Here is a 21,731-nt window from a genome sequence, read left to right as displayed (position 1 = left end):
GTGCCCTGCATGCTACATTGATGGGCAGGCCCACAGCTTGAGAAAATGCTTCTGCATAGGAACAGTTAAAATGATGGCCATAAAATAGAAGGCTTAGCAAGGAAATAGTCTGATGGCCAGTGCTACCAGGCTGCTGGCAGAACTGGTACAAAGAGTAGTACCACCCCACACAAACACATTTGTTTCAGATTTGCCTCAAAGTTGTTGTTATTAACTTGAGAGAGCACAGACCAGCTGGTCCAGGTGCCTGTCAAGGACTAGGGCCTTCTGGAAAAGGCAGCAGGCAAGGGCCTGGCTCCAAAGACATGGATGCCTGTGACATTCTCAGTTATTATCTCCCCACTACAAACCTGCTTGCTTATTTGAGCTGCTCTGCTTTGAGAATGTAGCAAACTATACTTAAAGCTAGAGGCCATTCTCATTACCTCTTGAAAGTCAAGGGCAAAACAAAATGAAATTCATTTTCTACTGAGTTCTGTCTAACAATAATTTTCAAATAGAAGGTAAACCTAAAAGACACTTGGGGGGGAAACGGCTGTGATATCTTGGACCCCCTCTGAGTTTGCCTGCTCAACCAAAAGGCAGTGTTAGGTGTCTTGAGCATACTTTTTCCTGTTCTTTGCTGGGTGACATGAGGAACTTTCCAGAGTGCTTAGACGTAATCCTCCCCTGGAAAGCTGTTCACTTCCTGATAGCACCACCTGTAAAGACTCTTCCTTCGTCCAGGGATATGCTTTCACGTATTTTACTAAACCACAGAGAAAGAAAAAAGCAATTGAAATTTTACCGTGAATGTCAACACTGTGGTCACGCTGAGGTGTGATTAGCAGCAGCAACAGGAAGGGGGAGGCCAGGTAAGTCCAGGACGAGCAGTAGGGACAGGTGCACCATCACATGCCAGTGATGGACCGGCAGGTCAGCTGGTATCAGGAAGGATGGGACTGAGCCCAGGTGGGAAACAGGAGTTGAGATTCAGAGGTAGGAAGCTGAAGAGAAAGACCCCACCAATGAGGAAAGACCCCTGAGCAGCTCAGAATCAAGTCCACCAGGGCGGGAAAGGAAAAGGCAGAGGGGCACAGGCAGGTCCCTGCAGGCTGAACCTGGTGTCAGAGCTTGGGGTGACGAGGCTTACCACCTGTGAACACAGTGTGGGGAAGGACTTCTGAGGCCACAGACTGGGCGGGTAGCAGGTCAGAATCCAGGCTGAAAGATCGGCACTGCAGAAACTGGGTACCAAGGAAGGCACCCTAGCTTGATGTCAGACAGTCATCGGGGAGGAACTGCTCTGCACGCCCTGGCCACAGCATGTATGGGAGAGGTACCGAGGCAGGTGCAGCATCACGCATCGTCCTAGAGGAGGAGGCGGGGTCATAAACCACATTTGATACACATCGGCAACGGCTAAGTCAAAGGAGAAATAGCCCAAGGGCTTCTTATACTTAGCTCTTAATTCAAACACCAAACTCCTCTTCCTTCCCTTCCTCCACTGGTGTCTCCATCTCTCCTCGGGGGAGGGCGTTTCCAGTTGTTTTACCCCCTCTATCTCTTGGCCCCCAAGTCCTAATGATTCCACTTACCAAGTAAAGCCAGCTCCCCGCTTGTTCTTACCTCCTCACTGTCACCTAGTGATGATTACACCACTGCCATTTCCCTCATTCCAGCGCTGTGCCAGGATCTCACTGGGGTAATCTCATTTCACCCCCAATGCAGGGAACCAGGACCAACAGTGTCCCCATTATACAGAATAAAGAAAAACAGACTGAGGCACAGAAAAGTTGACTGGCTTTCCAAAAGCTCATCCAGCTGGTAAGCAATGGAGTCGAGGCCCTCAAATGTAGGACAGACAGTACCCCACGGCAGAGGCTGTGCTCAGATTACACTCAGTAAAGGAAGAAAGGAGGCCGGGGCACCCACAGCCCACTGAGGATAGATTCCAGCTGGACACCAGGCCCTGCCTGAGGGCTTTGCTTTTACTCTACTCCTCCAGGCAATCCTGCTCTGCAGACGAGGAAATGGGCTCCAGGAAAAGCTGAGTCTGAAAGCCATGTGTTTAGCCTGCTTGGCAGAGAGCAGAAAACAGCGGCCCATTGTTATGGCCACTCCCTGAGCTTGTGGGAAGACAGGAGCCCAGTCTGTAGCTGGTCACTTCCTGTCACTGCCCTGGCTTTCAAATGGTTCTCAGAGCTTGTCACATGCTGGCTGAGGGACCGGAGCTGGGCTCCCAAGGCCACAACCAGCAGTCCATTTGGTGCAACAGAAATATCTGGAGTCACAGATTTTTAATGCCCATATTTCAAATAACCTCACCTTGCAAAGCCCCTTTACCCGCACTCTTTCTCCCTTGATTTCTCTCTACTCTCCCCGCTGAAGGCCCGCTGTATGGGTGTGTGGCCAGTGTCACCGCACACGGCCCAGGCTCAGGAGAAGCTCAGGTATGCACCTGGCCACAAAGCCAGGCCCTGGAAGCCTGTGAGTATTGCCCTCCTTCAGGAAGTAACCCTTTCCCAAGGGTGCCGTGGGACATGGCAAACAAAACACACCATGACAAAGGTGCTCAAGAAATGATCAATCAAATCACTTACAGTAGGATTTAGCAATTCCACTTCTGCATACACACCCAAAGGGTCATGAAGAAAGATGTGCACACCCATGTCCACAATTGCAGCACTATTCACAGCAGCTAAGTGGTGAAAACAACCAAAAGGTCCACTGATAGATACACAGATGAACAGTGGAATATTATTCAGCATTGAAAAGGGAGGCCGTTTTATACACCACGGGAATGAACCTCAGAAGAAGTATGCTAAGTGGTAAAGGCAGACACAAAAGGACAACTACAATGCTATTCTGCTTGTATCAGGCTATTAGGAGTTTGGGGAGATGAACAAAGCTCTGCAGATGGACTGTGGTGACAACCACCCAACAGTGTGAACATGCTCAACACCACTCAGCTGTGCACTGAAGATGACTCAGATGGCAAATTTTGTTATGGATATTTTACTAAAAATCTTTTTAAAAACCCCACACAAAACACCAAACAAAGTTGAGACAGACATGACAGCAACAGAGCTTTTTCTGCTGCTTTGGTAACAAAATCTCGTTCTTTTGGTACCAAATCTAGTTCTTTTTCACCATACTCATCTGTCATGGCTTTACTTGCATTAGGTCAGAGGTGACATAGCCTGCTGGTGTCGGGGACAGATGTCTTGGGAAGCCCGTCCCCTGGAGAAGGGGTCACGGGCACAGGAAAGGAATCCCTGAGCCCCTCCTCTGCCTGCCTTCTGTATGCTGGTTCCTACACCATGGGCTACATTAGCCCACAGGAAAATCTGCTAAAAAGACCCATCTGGAGACCTTGAGATCGAATTCGCCATGGAGGAACAGGGGACTAGACAGCGTGTTAACCGGCATCTGAGGCATTTCTGCACTCTCTCCTTGGCCTGGGGGTCCAGGAAAACAGACCCTGGGACCTGAAGGACGACAGGACCAACTCCCCACTTTGGCCACGTCCTCCAAGGCCAGTGTCCTGCTGCATCCCGTCTTTGGAAAACCATCATTCCCCCTCTGCCCTCTCCACCCTCTCGTGAGGCCCCCTTCATGGTGATCTGGCCCCCTGAGCAGCCACTGATGATGCTAACTAGGGAAACCCTGGTGTCCAGGATGAAAGCTGCCTGCCAGAGATGCTGAGGGCTCTCGGGTGAACAGACTGAAGGGGGCTTTGCATAGCCACCAGTGGTTCTGATGGCCACAAGGGGTAGCAGGCAAGGTCCCATGTGAGGCTTCATCCAAATGCAAAATTATAAAAGCCTGCCTGCTTTCTGGCTGAGGTGTTCACCTTACTGGCTTCTTCAATCACTTCCTCCTGTTTTGGACTGAAAGATTTCAGGCTCTAGCGCTGGTTCTTCTCTGAGACCCCCAGGAGCTGAGGGTCCCTGCCTTCCCTGCCTGCAGGCATGAGGTAATGCTCCAGCAGCTGGGTGGAGGCCATGCAGATGGCCTGGGCAGGCCCCCCACCCCGCCCTCTGTCTCGGACAGAATGAAAACCTGCCAACCTATCTGACAGAATCGCACCGAGGAAGAAAGGAAATTCATCTCTTAAGAACAGGCAGGAGGCGGATGACTGAGGTCTCAAAGAATGCTGTGGTTGGACCTTTTTTTGGTTGTTTGTTTTGTGGCACAATCTGTCTCTGTGACTGGGCCGGGTGCCGTGCTGCCCGCGACAAAGGCCTCTTTCTTATGACACTTTAATAGCTCCAGCGCAGGGGACAGCCCTGATTCTCCCAGGCATGCAGGAGAAGGAGGAACAGGGCTGCTTTCTGCAACTTGGCCTGAGTTGAACTGAGCCAGACTTAAAGAAAAAACAAAAACTTAAATCCCAAACTTCAACCTCCTGTTAAAGGGGTAAGAAGGGCTGATTGCATCATATGGTAAAAAACACAGTTTACAAGATGACCATGACCTGAGGGTTTTGTGCCAGCTGTGGGAGGAAGAGGCCATAGCTATGAGGGGATGGCAGAATCAGGAAGATCCAGATAGAGCATGGTGAGGCCCTATGTATGTCTTTCTTAGGCTGCTGTAACAAAGTGCCACCTGCTTGGCAGCTTCCAGTAGCAGAGATTTGTCTTTACAGCCCTGGAGTCTGAAAGTCCAAAGTCGAGGTGTATGCGCTTGCATTGAAGGTTCTAGGGAGGACCCTTCCTGACTCTTCTGGTGGCATCTGACAATCCTTGGCATTCCTCGGCTTGTAAAGGCATCTCACCAACCTCTGCCTCTGTTGTCAAATGGGCATGCTCCCTTCAGGTGTCTCTGAGCCATCACATTTTCCTGTATCTCTTTCCTGCTGCCTTATGGGCCACCTCGTACTACTGGATTTAGGACCCACTGTAATCCAGGATAGGCTGATCTTAACCAATTCCACCTGCAAAGACTGCATGGCCATCCTTCGGTACTGAGAATTAAGATGTCTGCATGCCCTTTGGGGACATAATTCCACTACCAACCCCTTGGTGATCTTTGCCCTGTACCTCTGTCCTCTCCAATGGCCCCTCCCTTCTGTGCACCCATTCCAGGAGATGAGGCTGGGAGACACAGGTCCTGCTGCAATGCAACTGGATCACCCCAGGGCACCTTTAGAGGTTCCTCTTCCTCCCCTTTCTGCCCTCACTTGCTGCATGAAGATAGCTAGCAAGGCTTCCAGTTCATGTGTTTCATTTGTTATGGTGTTTTTGTTTTTTTAAATTTTTGGTGCAGCATTAGGGATCAAACCCAAAGACACTCGACCACTGAGCTACAGCTGCAGCCCTTTTTAAAGATTTTTTCATTTTAAGACAAGATCCTCCTAGGTTGCCTCAAACTTTCAATTTTCCCTCCGTGGCCTCCCAAGCAGATGGGATTAATTACCAGTGTGTGCCATCAAGCCTGGCTGGCTCATGCCAGCAAGCTCCCGATGCCATGTTCAGAACCATTTTTCACATGCATTTGCTTCCAGTGGGACTGGCTAGAAAATTTCTGTTCCTCACTGGGGCGTTGCATATATTTCCATATATTTCCCAACATTTAAAAAACTCATCTGACAATTGAGCCAAATCGTTTAAGAGAGTCAACATTCAGGATACGATGAAAGGTCAGACATTTTCTGCAGTAGAGCCGACCCAATTTCCCTACCACATTGGGGGGCAGTTTTTAAGCCTTCAGGGTCAGAAGGGGTATGCGACTTAAGGAGACAGAGCAGCACAGTGGTTAAAGGTAGGAGGAGGAGCCACAGACAGGGCTCAAACCCCACCTCTGTCCTGGGCTCTGTGCCCTTTGGCGACACTCCACATCTACAGAATGGGGTGACAACTTCTCCTTCATGGGTGCCTTAAGGATTAGCCAATGCATGTGAGTCCAGAGCCTTGTGTGGAAGGCACTCAGGAAACGTTAGCTTTTGTTAAATAGATGAACCAAACCCTGAATCTGCTGTTTAAATCTTGAATCTGCTTCTTGCAGGACGAATGACGTCTGAGAAGTTCCCTCAGCCACCCAAGGCTTTTCAGCCACATCAGACTAAACAATCATGCCAACAGCCCACATGTCCTGTGTCCCCACTGCATTTCACAGGGACATCAATGGCCCTACTCTCCTGTTCCTAGTTACTCTGAGCAAAATGCTTTGAAGTGCAGATCCCCCTCCAAGGGAGCACACCAGCCCTCAGGTTCTTTCAGGGGGGCCCAGAGCTCCCTTTTGGGGTTTGCCCTGAAAGATAATTGCTTTCTCCCCTGAGCTGTTTGTACCAACCTCCTCTTGGGAGGATGGATGGAACAGCAATGGGAACAGGGGCTTGAAAGGAAGCCTGGGCATCTCCAGCACCTCCGACCACCACACAGGGAGTGCACTGCTGTTCTCAAAGAGCTCCCAGGCGTCCCTCCCACCGGCTGTTCCCAGCTAACACAGGGCACGTTGTGCAGAGTCGGCTCTAGTGCCAAGATGTCCAGCTCTTCTCGCCAGGAACTTGGGTGGGCGTGGCTTGGGCAGTGGTGGAGGAGGAAGGGGCCACAGCATAAAAGGGCCCTTGTGCTGCTGACAGGGGAGAAGCCACTGCTCCATACACAGGGGGTTGGCGTGGTGGCTTCTTTGCTATGAGAGGGCGACTTTGTGGAGTTAGATCATCGAGGGGCCTACAAGGGGTGCAGGGAATCGAGGAGTAGCTCAGGTTGTCTTAGAGGAGCTGTCTGTTCTGAAGTCATCTGTAGGATTCTCAGCAGGACATCACACTCTGGGGCACAGCTGGTTCCTGGGGCCTTGGAAAGACAGAGGGGAGGCCTAGCTCTGGTGCCAGTGAGGGCACAGGATGGAGAAAAACACTACCAAGGCCACAGGTGGTACGGGGTGAGGGCCAGGAGCATGTGAGCTCCATGCTGAGACAGGATAGTGAAATCTGCCCAGGGGGTGGGAGGACTGAGAAAGTGGGGGCAGAATGCTGGTGCCCAGAATCAGGCCCAGGACCTGAAAAGCATGTGCAAAAGCAGCTGCACAGAAGAGAGGCTGCCACACCAGAGCCTTGGATGGGACCCCGAGCCCCACAGTTGTGGAAGCCACCCCACCTCCGCTCTCCCCGGAGGAAGGAGGGTAGGAGCTCTCATCCTGGGACCTGGCTGCTGAGAAAGCTGACCATCCATGGGGGGGGGGGGGGCAGGGAGACAGAATAAGATCTGTGTCATTTGTAGCCCTATTATACACTGCACACTCTCATGGGTATCTTCGCATGCAAACTCGGTTAACTCCTGGAACAGCCCATTGTGGCAGCTGCTAGGATTTTCACTTCACACATTATGAAGCTGAGACACAGAAGAGAAGCAGTCTATCACATCATGGAATCAGTTAGTGGCCAAACCAGGATTTGAAACCAGGGAGTCTGGGTAGGAAACTCTGCTTTAAATATCCTGCTACATGCCCTATCCCCTACTCCTAAAATGTCTGCAATTAAGGACCTCCAAAGCAAGCAAGGTCCATGCCCTCCTGCAAGATGGGTCTGGGAGGCTGGCAGCTGGGCGTGTGCCTCTTGGTAGGGAACCTCTCAGGGACCACAGTTCTCTGAATCTGTAAAATGAGCTCCCTTGTGGGCCCTACCTCCTGTGTGGTGATGTGATTAAGAGATCAAAGGCACAGGACAGCTCAGGAGTAGACCCCCAGCAAACACTGAGGCAGTGGCCACGTACAGTGACCCTCAAGGGCCGAGATGCAGGATGCTGACCCTGAGCAGGACTGCCCTGCTTCCATGTGTGGGAAAGGAAGCTTTAAAGATTACAATAAGATGTTCACCAAATCTATGTCCTTCTCTTTTATAAGGTGATCTCTAAATCTCCATTCCCTCCCACAAACAGTTACACGCAGAGTTAACACAGAACCAGCAAGTCCACGCCTAGTTGTTTGCCCCGGGAAGGTGAAGGCAGCCCTTCCCCACCAAGACAGGAGCAGTCACAGTAGCATGGGTATCCTGAGCCCTGTGGGGATGGTATGCACCCACAAAGCACCTCCTTCCTGGCCACAATCTTAAGGATCTTTCTTCTGCTTCCTGCGGCCACAAGCCCTGCGTGCGAGCAGTTTGGGGACTGTGACTCCTCCTCCCAAGTAGATGCCCCTGCCCTCCCTGTCCTCTTCCTTCTTCTGGGTGGTTTCCATACACAGGGCAAGGTGCAGGGAAGCAAGCCAGACAGAAACATTTAAAAAGTACATGCCCCTGTCTTAGAGAACCTGCATTTTCAACATAGATTAAAACAGAGTAGCAGAATAAATTCTATGGTCCATCTCACCTCTCTGTATTGTCCAGAAGAGTCTAAGCGACTCTTGTAAGTCATGAAGAATAAACTCAATATCAAGTGTCATTGTTTCTGGTTTTCATATTGTAAGTTTCACTGAATTGAAACACAGGTAGGAGAGGGAGGAAAGTAAGTTCTTACTTGGGAGGAAGAAAGAAATTTAGTTTGTACTGAGCTCATGGACTAACATTTGGCAATAAGTAGAGGGCTTTGTTATAAAACAACTGACAGTTGATGATCTTTGCTGGCATCTTTCGTTCAATGCACTGGCAAAAGACATAAAAGGTTCCAGTCCTCCATCACTCTCAGACATTTGAGGGGCATTTTAGCTTTCCTGCAAAGCCTAGTAGTCATAGGTCCATAATATAGCCCATCCCTCTCATGTGATTTATCATGGAAACTGAGGTATATTTATATAGAGGGCCAAGAACCACGTTAATTCTCATTAGACTTGTATCTACTTAACAGATATGAGAAGATTGATTACAATGAACATCTGCCTTCATAACCCGCCTGACATTTGCTCTGTAGCACTCTGTTGTGTGTGTGTGTGTGTATAGTAGAGAATATCTCAGTCCTTTAGAGGAAAACCACCCTGCAGAGTGAGACATGCCACCCTCCCTCACATGGGTCAAAAGACATCAGTGGCAGTAGCTGGATTTACCAGCACGGCCATCCAGGGACATACTGGATGGTCACCCAAGATGTGGACTAGTTGTGCTATCTGGGGAAAGCAGCAGTGTAACTACCGGCAAATGCCACTTCCGGATTCTCTTCTATATCATCTGTAGAGTCACCAGCCTCAGGTCACGAAGAGATTGCATTTGTCTGCACAGATCTGGGGATATGGAGGACAAAGTCAAGGGGCAGCTCTCATGCCGTGATTCCTGCTCAGCCAAAGTGACTACTACATACGCAGTTTTTGGAGGAGATGCGGGAGCTGAGAGAGGAACGAGACACACAAGCAGCAAAACATTGTGACTCTTTTTCATAACATGCTGTGTTTACTGTGTATTGGAAAAGCAACATTGCAGAATGCAATGGGAAGAAGGATGGGAAAAGGAAAGAGAGAGACAGGGGGAGGTAAGAGCTGCCCAGCTTTGGGCAGGTCACTGGAGACGGGTCCCAAGATGATACCCCTGTGCATGTGCCAGCCTCCTGTCTTGTCTTGCTCCTTTAACCCAGTGCACCCCATAGACAACTTCCCAAGCTCCCTCAAAGGCTCTGGGGTTTGCTATAAAATAAAAGTCCTTTTTGAGCTCTCTGAGGCTTCACCCTGACACAAGAGTCTCCTCTTTAATATCCTTACATGGAACTTGTAAACATGTTTTCAAGGTTGGGAGAGGTATTCCTGGGTTCAGCTGAGATAAAGAAAGCAAAATGCAGCAAAAACACAGGAGCAGGGAGCCACCTGGGAGGGTGAAATACTCTGGAAGCTCCTCTGCCCTCAGAAATGTCAGCACAGCAATCCAGAAACATGGGGGCCCCTCATGAGGGCAGGGGGAAAGAGCCAGGCATGGGACCCTTTAACTCCTCACCACCAGCGTCCCCTATTTTACACTTCTTCCCTCTGTGTGAAGTCACAGCAAAACTGGATTTTTATTCCCTGGCACAAGAAAAGATGATAAATCTTTTAAGGACTGAATCTAATGAGATGTCAAATATTAGGGTCAAAATTGGAGGAATTAAAGATGTCATTTTAAAAAACGTACAGAGAATGTTTATAAACCTGTATACACATGGCATGCAGACACACACACACACACACACACCCGACTTTTGCAGGGGTGACTTCTATATAAGCAGAACACCCACAAGCTCAGATAGCAGCTCATCTCTTCAGGTCTTTTTCTCTTTTGTTACCCCACTTAACAAGCTATATGGCAAGACTACCGCGTGGTGGCGCTGTCTTCCAGCCACTGCCTGCCAGCACTTTGAAATTCCAGTGTAGGCCAGAAAAGAAAACGGGGAGTGAAGAATCTGCCACAGATTGCTCTAGAATTTCAGACAAGGTAGTTCATTGGCTTCAAGAGCTGGGCTTTGCTGCATAAAGCACAACTGACGTGCGTCCCGTGATTGCAGATAAGAAGGGCAGAGGAGGCCACAGGGAGGAAACTGCTCTGGTGAAGGCTGGGGGAGTGAGAGAAAAGTGTGAAGTCTTCCGCCCTGTTGCCCTGCCTGCCATTGTGCTTAGATTGTACTCTCAAGCCGGAGACCACATTCCTGGGAGACTTGCCGGGCACAGGTGAGACCCAATTCAGAGGGGTAAAGACCAGCAGCGAGGTGGGAGGGAAGATCTCCCCAGGACTCTCCAGAAGTCCAGAAATCTTGCTGCTGCACAGGTAGATCTAGGAGTGCCACAGGGCCACCATGTGGAGGCCTGGCAGGAGACAGCAATAGCTGCTTGTTTGTTAAAAGATACCTGAGTGAAACAGAACCTACAAGTGTATTTCAGCTTCCTCAGCCCACTCCCTTCCACAGCAAGTCCCTTCTTTAACTTCCTTACATGCTATTTGCAAACATGTTTTCAAGAATGCACTGGAACAAGAATGAGGGGCACCTGCATAAATAGATATACATATGTAACACATCTGTACATATAGATGCACTTACCAGCTGGTTCATATTGATTAACGACCAGGGAAATGTCTCTTGCCACTTTTGGTTCTAAATAAACGGCTGTTCAGTTAACTAATGACCACTCTCTTAAATGATTAATAATACATCATATATGTACTTTGCAAGCCAGGGAAAAGAATTTATCTGATTGATGATCTCTACTCTTTGATCTGAGAGGCAGACCTGTACTTTAAAGTTGGTTTTAATGCCTCCATGCATAATTTAATGAGCCATATTAGCTCTAAACACAGGCTAATCAGCCAGACATCCTTTACTAAGTGTCTGGGCGTTAAGTAGCAATGGCCAGCTGAGACACGTCCAGCCATACCTTGGGAATGTGCACTGTGGATCACCCACCGCACATTGTGACGTCCGCAGCCAGCCGCCTGTGCTGTGCAGTCTGCCCCAGGATACCTGCGGTACCTGCCAGTCAGGTGTGCTCATGTTTCAGGTATGCCTCTCAGACAAAGCAGAATGTGGAAGCCTAAACCATTTTGCTCTCCTTTCTGATTTGCTTATGCCGGGCATTAAGTGAGAGCACATCCCTTCTCCAGAGAACGCGTTCCTCAGAAGTAATGATCTTCAGCAAAGGAAAACCGCATTAGCATCCAGCTCCTCAAGGATAGCCTGACTGAAGAATGTCTTTGTGGTTGAAACCAAAAGAAATCAATGTGGGACCAGGCCAGAAAGAAAAAGAAGCCGCTTCTCTTGTTCTGAGGGCTTCCCTTGGCTGGCTGAGAGTTCATAAGTCAGGGGATGCCGGCTACTGAAGGAAGGGGTTGGTCCACCCCATGAAACGTGGAAGGAAAAGCGGGTAGAGTGGAAGGAGCTGGGTAGGCTCCAACAAGGGCGGCAGTAACAGCACATAGACACCAGGTGGCAGCAGCCACTCATTGATGTTAGGCTAAGAGCTTCCAGGTCAGAGAGTCTCGAGTGGGAATTGATGGAACACTTACTTTTTACTGTTCTTTCCTATCATGGCAGTGGTGAGGTCACAGGTGAGTGACGAGAACCTCCTACTTCAGGATGCCACCCAATCAGGGCACAACGAGGTGGACGTGAAAACGGCCATTGCTCTCTGGAGCTTTACAGATGACTGTGCTGAGGAGATGGACTGTGACCACTAAATTAGAGGTCTAATAAACTTTCTGCAAAGGGCCAAATAGCAAATATTACCAGCTTTTTGCCCTTAAAGTTTCTGTGAGAATTATTCAGCTCATCCAATGCAGCAGTATGCAAAGAGCCACAGATAAAGTTAACGAATCAATGTACTGTATCCCAACAAAGCTTCATTTATAGAGTGGATATTGGGCCAAATTTGGCCCATAGACTAGAGGTAGTTTGCTGAGCCCAACACTAAGTGAGCAGAAAGTAATGTCTGGCTCAGGTAGCTGTGCAAGTCAGGAATACGGTAAATGAAAAATGTGTTTGCCACGCGTCACCTCCAGAGCATCCTAGCTTGACAGCATTCACTGTAGGGGACTAGTTATTTCCCCTGTGTCACTGCCCAACACTGTGACAGAGGATTGACCAGCCTAGGAAAAGGTCAGAATTCCAAAGAAAGCAGAGTCTCTACTGAATGCTTCCGCACCACCATAAAGTTTTACGTAGAATCATCATCAGTCGTGCCTAAATGTTACCTTCTACCCAGCAACAAAACTACTGGATACTGGCGTCTATTGGGGCCATGGGTAAAAGTGCTTCCTCTGGAAGATCATGCCTGCATTTGCACGGCAGCTTACAGTCAGCTGGGAGAGGTCAACAAACTTTCTGTTCAGGTACTAGATCCTTCACACTGGTCCACCCACCCCACCCTCCCCAGATCTTTCCATCTTAGCTAGATTAATGCCTCAGTCCGTGTCCCACACCAGAGCACACCTGAGCTCAGCCTGCCTTGATCAAATCCTCCTGTTTTCCCATCCACAAAGCACCAGGGAATCCTGTCTCAGGCACATCCCCGAATACAACTCTGGACTTGCATGGCAGCTGCATGCAGCATACCCTGGGCCGTTCATCTCTACTGTTCCAGTTGACCAGACCCATGCAAATAAACATGGCCCATTCGGTGGCACAGCCAGAGATGGGTGCCCTTTGCCTGCAGGTCTCCAGATCCTCTGGTTTGTCCCAGCAGCACAGGGCTGAGACTATGCTGATCTTACAGTGTCTACAGCTTTAGCTGCTCACTAACAAATTACTCTGGCTATCTTTTCTGGTATCGATTTTCAATTGAGGTCAGATTTTCAATTGAGGTCAGATTCAATTGATTTTCAATTGATTTACATTGAGGTCAGACAATGTGGTCTGAATAATATTGATCTTGGGGGTATGTATCTTCCATGTGGCACAGTACTAATAGGTTTTGGGAAACACATATGTGCTTGAAAATAATGTATTTTCTTTTCTCTCCCCATTTTTTGTTATTAGTACAGGTTTTCAGTACATATTGATTACATTCTTCATGGGGCTGGTTCACGGACCTAACACAACTTAATTCATTTTTCACCCCCTTCCTCTCTCTTCCCTCCAACTCTTGATCCCCTTCGCATTTGAGAAAGATCTACCTCCCTAATTTTATCTTTTATTTTGCATTCTATTTATATGTTAGGTTTTTTTTTATACAAGAGAAACTATGCACTATTTAAGCTTGTGTGTTTGATTTAAGAATGCATTTCCTAATTGCTGGCCAGGAGCACTATAGAATATCTACTCTAGATATTCTGTTCACCTCTTATCTGTATTATCAGTAAGCATCAGAGAGGGTCCCTCTACTCCTGTTTATAAGGGTGGTTTTGTCTTTCTTCTTGTAGTTTTGACCACCTTCCTTTACACACTCTGAGCTCATGTGGCCAGGGACATTCACTGACGGGATCATCACGTCATCCTGGAACATCTCTTTCCTCTTATTAAGTGTTGACCTTTACTCTTCATATGATTTCCTGCCTTAAAGTTCATTCTATCTACTGCTAAAACTGTAACAGCTGCTTTCTTTTATTAGCATTTGCCTTGTCTTCTTTCCCTCTACACCTTTGTTTTCAACCTTCCCATGTCGTGCTGTGCTTCAAGGGTGCCATGCAATTAGAATTTTAAAATCAAAACCTGTTTATAAAAAAAGAATCTGACCACCTGACACCTGAATTATTCCATAATGTTTTTGCATCTCTCATTCCAGTGTTTCCCATTCATTCATTCATTCATTCATTCTATCTCTCTCCCATTCCCCCATTAGTACAACTATTCTTTCAGGTTCACCAGTGTATTTATGAGTATCTTTCTTCTTCACCCCAGTGATTCCATAGCAAGGATATACATGAGTATCATAACTTGCCCTTCGTATTTTCATTCTGTGAACACTTTAATGTGGTGTAAAACCAGAGTAGGTCAAGGATAGCCCAAGGGCCACTGTATGTTTTGGTGAATAAACTTCTCTGGGGCACAGCCACATCCATGATTTATGGGAGTTATGGGATGACCTTCAGTATTTCCACAACAGCCTTAAGTAGTTATGACCAAGATCCTACATTCCTCGAGCCTCTTGGGACTATAGGCAAAAGTGGCCAGCTTCTGCCCTGGAAGGCAGTGATGTTCCCATGCACCGTGGACACAGCAGTGCCCAGCCTTTTGCTTATATCGAGAAGTCTCCTGTAGGCCTGCCTTTTCCAGGTAGAGCACAGGCTTCGTTTGCTGTTATTTCCGGTTTCCCTAGTTGCCAGTGCTCAGAAGGAGAGCATATTTATGTGACGACCTGATTGTGTTTATTATTTGGTCGTGAATCGCATTTCAATCTAAACATGCCTTTTCCATTTCTGAAAGATTCTCCTCTCTGTAATACTTTAATATTGTCCTCATTTTTTTTATTCTGTCCCTTGGTGATTATCACTTAATACTGAATTTATCATTCTATTTTGTGTATCTTGATTTATCTTTCATAGCTTCCATCTCTTTTTATTTCTATGTTGCATTCTAGGTGATTTCCTCAGATCAATCATCCACTTCATTAATTCTACCTTCAGTTATATCTTTTCAGTTAACTATTCCATTGAGCTTTTTGTTTTAATGTGCCAGTTTTCATTTTAACAAGGTCCGTGTGGTTCTTTTTTTTCAAATCTACCTGTTCTTTAGTAAAGCTAGTATAGTCTAATTATTATTGTAATTTCTTTTCTCTATTAGATATTAAAAGCATTCTTATTTCTGCAGCTTCGTGTAGGTTTTTTAAAAGCAAACTTTTATTTATTTCATATTAGCCTTAGGTACACAGAACAGTTCCAAGGTAGCACACACAGTTCTTGTATATCCTGTATCCACTTTCCTTAAATATTTTACATATGGTGGTGCATGTGTTACAATAAAAAAAATCAACACTGGTACATTCCACAGTGTATTCAGATCCCATGAGGGCTTCTCTGAAGACCCTTTCTGTAGCAAGATGCTATGCAGAAAAACATCTTCATTGTCATCTATTTAGCCCTCTCTGAACTGTAACTTTCTCTTATTTTTTGTTTTTGAAGATGTTGATGGTCTTAAGGAAGCTCTTCATACATTTTTTCCTCAATTTGGCTTTGTCTGATATTTTTCTCGTATAGTCTTATTATATCTTTGGTCTTGTAATTGCTGTCTTTCCTCATTGGTTGTTTTTCTTCTTATGTGGTTTGTCCCTATTTGATTTTTTATTTTAGTATAGTCCTATCTATACTGAAGAGAACTGTTCTTTGCTTTCTAGCCCATAGGGTGCCTCATCAGTGGCTTTACAGTGGCTTTGGCAAAAGCCTAGAAAATCTCTATTACTATACATCATTTATTATGTTAATCTCTTTTTGAGGGGTTTCTGGGATAAGATAGAGGACATGATTTTGTATCCTTAAAGATTTGTGTGGTATGGGACAGGTCCAGTGTTCTGATATCTTACAGATGACTGGCCTGTCCCCCAGCTCTCCATTCAAAATCCTGGAGAGAGGGCCAATTCTATACGCAGGTTCTAGAAACAGATTTACAGACGTCTTCACAGAGGTGGCACCCCCAAGCCCTGGACTTCATGCCAGGACTGTTTCAGTTCCCTGACAACTGTGGTCAGAGATGTCCCATCCCCTTCAACCTCTATTTTCCTTTTTGCCTTTGATTCCTCACTGCGTCACAAGCATTGGCATTTCTTTCTCCTTAACCCCGGGCTGTGTGCTGAAAGCCATTGTTGATCCTGAGTTTATTTACAGTGTGTCACGGATACCAGCTGAGTTCACCATGCTTCTGGAAGTACTAGTGGCAAATTTTAAGTTTCCTGGAAGAGTTATGTCACACAAACTATGCTCTCTGCAGTGACTAGCACAGAGTTTGGGACACATAGTGGTACTCACTAAAAATGGACTTGCTAGTGAATGAATGGAGGGCAAGAGAGCTCAGAAGAAGGCAAACCATCTGCAGCCCAGTGAACCCTCATCCACCCCTCTGAATGAGTTTGGGAAATTCCAGGCAGGCAGGGAGCAGGTGCAGGGTCTCCCTGCTTGGTGCTCTTGGTCCCAGAGACCCCACCTCATGCTGCCCTGTTCAACCCCAAGGACACCGGATTTCACTAGCAGCCCATCCATCAGGGCTGCTTTCGTACTTTCATTATCTTACAGGTTGGCTGCCATCTCCGTCTCTCCCACAAAGAGGGACAGAAAGAAATGGGAGTTGGGGCTGGGGATTTAGCTCAGCGGCATAAGCGCCTACCTTGCAAGCAGGCAGTCGTGAGTTTGATCCCTGGTACCGATAAAAACGAAAAAGACAAAAAAAAAAAAAGAAAAGAAAAGAAAAAAAGAAAGTGGGAGTGGATGTCACATCAGTCATTGAGCAGAAGCCTCATGCTAGAGTTGTAGATGGAGACCTAAGGCCAGCTCCTGCCTCTGAGCATGCAGCCCATCTCCTGCTGCCTCCTGAGGGCTCCCATCTCTGGACCCCACACATGGGTACCTGGCTCATAGCCCTGGCATGATGAGACCTCACCATGTAAGCAGGTACCACACCAGGGCCAACCGCCTCTTGGTTGAGCACTCCGCAGTTCTACCTGTCCGGTCCATCAAGTCCTCTCCCTCCTGGCCATCTGTGTGGGAAGGCCTCACTTCCCACCCTGCTCTGGTCCCTCTCCCCTCACGAAACCTGGGTTGAGACTTGAGCTAAAGGAGAAGACAGCTAATATGCTTTACTTGGAGGCTGCTCTGTACATATCACCCAAGAGTAAGACCCTAAATATTTGGAAGAGAAGAAGATAAGCTGCAGACTTGATGTGGGCTTCCAGTTGGGGGAATGAGGTGGAGGATTAGGGGCTGCTGAATGAAGGTCCTGCTTCCTCACTCTCTGCCTGTAGCATTCACTGTAGGGTCCCCATCCCCGAATGCTCTGCATACAGTGGCCTCAATGTGACCCTGGCTGTCACAAGAGATGGAAGAGGAGGGGCCTATGAAGCCCCCCATGGATGCCTGTGTAACAGAGGGTCTCAAGTGACTGGAAATATGGTGACAGGCCAGATGTCCAACCCCACCCCGGCTGGAGGATCCCATAGAGGGATCTATTTGTTGATCTATTCTCCCCCAGAGAATCTATTTGTTTGAGGGAAGGGAGAGAATAGCTGGGCTGGAAATATTTCTGCTCCACTTCCTTCAGAAGTATTTATACAGATTAGCAGAAAGTGCACGTGACAGAATCGAGGGATATCCAAGTTGACATTTGAGATTTCACAAGGGACATGGTGCCACCAGACAGATCCTGGCCTGGGACTGTGATGCCTGGGGCCTTGCTGTCACTGGTGTAACATGCACACTTCCCTGTGCTCTGGGAAGACCTGGCCTTTGACTGTTTATAAGATCAACCACCCTCTGATCCCCCGAGCTATGGCCTGACACCGAAGTTTCTTGTAGTCTGATGATGTCAAGATCAAAATGCCTATGCCAAGGGGCAGAGAGCCAAGCTCCCTCTACCCAGACCCACACTGGCACAGCAGTCTATAGGGTGTTGGGAGTCATTATTGTCCCATGCTTTTGGTGATATTCCTTGTATTTGAAAGGACATCTCTTTTCATTTCATACTAGGTATCATTTTCATGGTGGTACTGAACATGAGGACCAAGGAAAAGGCTGGGGAGTCTGAGGAGCTGAAAGCAGGAAACATTTGATCTAGAACATGGCAGTGCCCTGTTGTTATGGTTTGATAACTAGTGGTCAACTTAACGCCAGCTGGATTACATCAGCATGCATTGAGAGAAGATGCTCCACCTGAGGAGGGTTGCCAGGATAAATAGGTGGAGAAGAAGGGAGACGTGGAGAGGGATTGAGGCGTTAAGGAGGCATTGTGGGTTCTCCTACGAGTTGTTGTCTGAGCTGTTGGTTCTCCTGGAGAAGATTTGGTCTTCACATCGAGCATTGCTTCCTGGCTCCAGAGGGGAAGACATGTGCTGCTTGGTCTCCAGGGTGAACTCGTAACGCTGCTTCCTGGCTCGTTCCCGACTGTGCTTGTCGGAGGAGGAGCTCGGGGCCTCCGTGTCGCTGAGGACAGCTGTGGTGCCTTTCAGGACAGCCCCGCTCTTTGTTGTGAGTGTGTCTTCTCAGCTCCAGCGTAGAACCCTCATCCCACTAGCACAGCTCCTTCATCCTGCTGGCATAGACTTTCTGGCTTCCACCGCTGACCCTTGGGTCTTCCCGGCACAAATCCATAAAAGAGACTGGCGTGAGTCCTTCTTGTGGCTCCGGACTTCCAGTTGGACTCGTGGAGGCGTTGTCCTGAGCTCTGGATTTTTATCTGGACTCATGTGGGACATTGCCATGGGGTTTAGGCTCTTGACTTAAATAATATATGTCGTTGGTGTTGTGGATAGATTTCCTGCATTCTCCTGTGTTAACTTTCAGTGACTATTATAAACATATTATAAACTCCATGTCCTGACCTGAATTGTTCTCTGTGTACACCCCCTGACTACAACACCTGTGCACATTTGGGGCTGCATGAAACCAACCTGTCTCCCTGAATCAGCAATGGCTACATTTAACAGAGTGAGCGCCACAGAGGTGACATAAACACAGTCCTTGTGGGGTGTAATCCAGGGAAGGCTAGAAGAGGGTTCATATGAGAAGTGAGTTCCCAACAACTATAGCCAGCACACACAGGACTGATTACCACAGGAGGTGGCTGCACTTCCTTTTGGGCAGGGGGAGGTCAGGCTCTGGGATGGTTCCAGTCTGAAGGTGGTGAAATTAGCTAGGTGCTCCTGAGCCAGCTAACTAGGATGTTTTTAAGTAATTGTGACCTCAGGGGCCTTCAGCTAGTACTTGTGTTCTCTAGAGTTCACCTGGTCCTTGCCATTTCCAACAGTCTGGACCCAGTCATCTCTACTCTTTCTTGTTTCCCTTAGCTTGCTGAAAGCAGGTGAGTTTGTGGGCCTCTGAAGGCTCCATGCTGCAGGCCCTCAGCTTGGATGGTACAGGAAGGAGTCAGGGTTTTGTGGACCTGGGTGAACTTACCTCTGTGACATCTAAAGGATATCCTGCGATCCTAAGGCTATGACCTTGTGAAAGATGTATTCAGTTCAAGGGAAGCAGTGAGAGGAAAACCTTCAGTGGCCAGATAAGTGTCTTTAAAAGGTGAGGTTTCAAAGTTGAGTTGGCTTGGTCAGCCAGCAAAGTGGTAACAAGGAGCCCTAAGGGAGGGGTAGGTCCCACCAGGACCATAGGTGGAGACAGGAAGCCCAAATCTGGGAATGCTGTGTGTGGGGATCCTGTGAAACATCAGTGCCCAGACATCTGGGAAGGAGCCAGGCCCATGGGAGTGAGTTCAGGAGCTAAGTCCAGGCTGCAGGTAGACATAAGTATTACCAGAAAACAGATGGACAGTTAGTCACAGGACTAGAGAAGCTTGCCCAGGGAATGAGAAGAAAGTGGTCTAGGCACATCAGTGTTGGAGAGTGGGTCAAAAGAAGCACACAAAAGAGGCCTGCTGGGAGCAAGTCTAAGAAGGGGGAACCAAGCTGGGTGTGGTGGTTCATGCCTGTAATCCCAGCACTCAGGAGCCTAAGGTGGGAGTATCGTTGCAAGTTCAAGACCAGCCTGGGCTACAAAGTGAGCTTTAGGCCAGCCTGAACTGCATAGTGAGATCTCGTCTCAAAAAAAAGGAACCAGCAGTACCTAGAGATAAGAGAAGGAAAGGTTTCCTGAAAGACAGACAGACAGACAGAGAGAGAGAGAGACAGACAGAGAGAGAGATTAACAGGGTCCATTGTTGTCTCCATTACACTTTTGCCTCTACTCTGTATACAAGGGATGTGCTTGGACTACAGCATGCAATTATGTCTGTTATTTTGTTTTCCAAACAGTTTCCTATTAGATAATGCCTTTGACAAAGTCAGTACAAACCTGCTTGTTTGACTGAGTGCCTCCCTGCTCTCATGCCCTCCTCAGCCCCATAGGGCTGAAGAAGCTTACTAATTACGTGTAAGGCAGCTGGCCCAGGTGACAAATATATCTGGAGCACCCACAGGTGCTCCTGGTTTGGGGCCAAACCAGGGCACCAGGCTCAGACTTACCTGGCACTCTCGAAGGTGGCTGACATTGTCTTTTCTATGGCTCCAAAGCCGACTCCAACAGCAAGACCCTCTGAAACAGACACAGAAAAGCAGGAAGCATTAGGAGTAATTTCCCAATTAGGAACATTGCCATCACCATAGTGTCAGGGAAGATAGCTGCAGGCTGCCAGAAACAGAAGGTCAATAGAGCATAAACCAGGGCCCAAAATACAGCCCAGGAACTGAATCTGCTGCATGTTTTTGTATGACCTGCAAGCTAAGGATAATTTTTTTATGTTCTTATAATACTGTTTTACAAAAGCATCAAAGAAAGAATGGTATTTTGTGGCACATGAAAATGATTTGACATTCAGATTTTAGAGTCTGTGAATAAAGTTTTATTGGCACACAGCCATGCTCCTTAGTTGATGGATTGTTTACAGCTGATTTCATCCCATGTCAGCCAAACTGAGTAATTGTGACAGAGACTGCATTTCCTGAAAACCTAAAATATTTACTATCTTTTCCTTCACAGAAAATTTGATAAATCCAGATCTAAACACATTGGGCTTTGCTCACCATCTTATGTAATAAAAAGTCCAAGACAGGCCCAGCCAGGTGCCGGGGTTTTGCACCTGGCTGGGCCTGTCAATGGAGAAATAAGATACTTCCACGACAAAGAACAACTGAAGAAATTCATGATCATCAAACCAATACTACAAAGAGTACTGAAAAATACTCTACAAAGAGATAAATATGACTACATAATTCCAAGAACAATAGCAGAAGGAAACCACCAAGCACGGGAAGCATTTAAACAGAGAGAAAAAGTAGAGAACCAGCAACACAAAGATAACCTGACAAAGATAAGTCAGATATTAGTTATATCAACTCACCAATAAAAAGAAACAGAGTGGCAGAGTGGATTAAGAAACAAAATCCAACAATATGCTATGTACAAGAAACGCATTTAACTCAAAAGGAAGTTCATAGACTGAAAGTCAAAGGATGGAAAACTATTGCATGTGACAAGAAATAACAACAACAAAAAATGTGAGGGTAGCTATTCTGTTTGCAGACAACATGAACTTCAAACTAAGAATGACCAAAAGAGATACAGAAGGTAACTATATATTTGTTAGGGGAAAACGTCAAGAGGAAAAGATTACAATCATAAACATATATGCAGCAAATATGGGAGCACCCAACTGTGTAAGACAAATCTTAATAGACATGAAAAATCAAATAAGCAATAATACAGTTACAAGGGGGGACCTTAACACCCCATTGTCACAAAA

The 21,731-nt window shown here is 47.3% G+C and overlaps 1 protein-coding gene across 5 annotated transcripts in view; it reads right to left on the bottom strand.

Annotated features, from left to right (window-relative positions):
• Slc39a11 (solute carrier family 39 member 11) overlaps positions 1-21,731 on the bottom strand; it is a 379,584-nt gene that overhangs the window by 46,562 nt on the left and 311,291 nt on the right. For all 5 annotated transcript variants that reach the window (XM_063258751.1, XM_063258748.1, XM_003478772.5 and 2 more), the window contains one exon: positions 20,455-20,524. In XM_063258751.1, the coding sequence (XP_063114821.1) occupies positions 20,455-20,524 (70 nt within the window). The remainder of the gene's footprint in view (positions 1-20,454; positions 20,525-21,731) is intronic.

Source organism: Cavia porcellus, unplaced genomic scaffold, assembly GCF_034190915.1.
Source record: "Cavia porcellus strain 051 isolate PalLab524CR breed Dunkin Hartley unplaced genomic scaffold, mCavPor4.1 scaffold_12, whole genome shotgun sequence".
NCBI lineage: Eukaryota > Metazoa > Chordata > Mammalia > Rodentia > Caviidae > Cavia > Cavia porcellus.
This window is presented reverse-complemented; position numbering and strand designations above follow the sequence as displayed.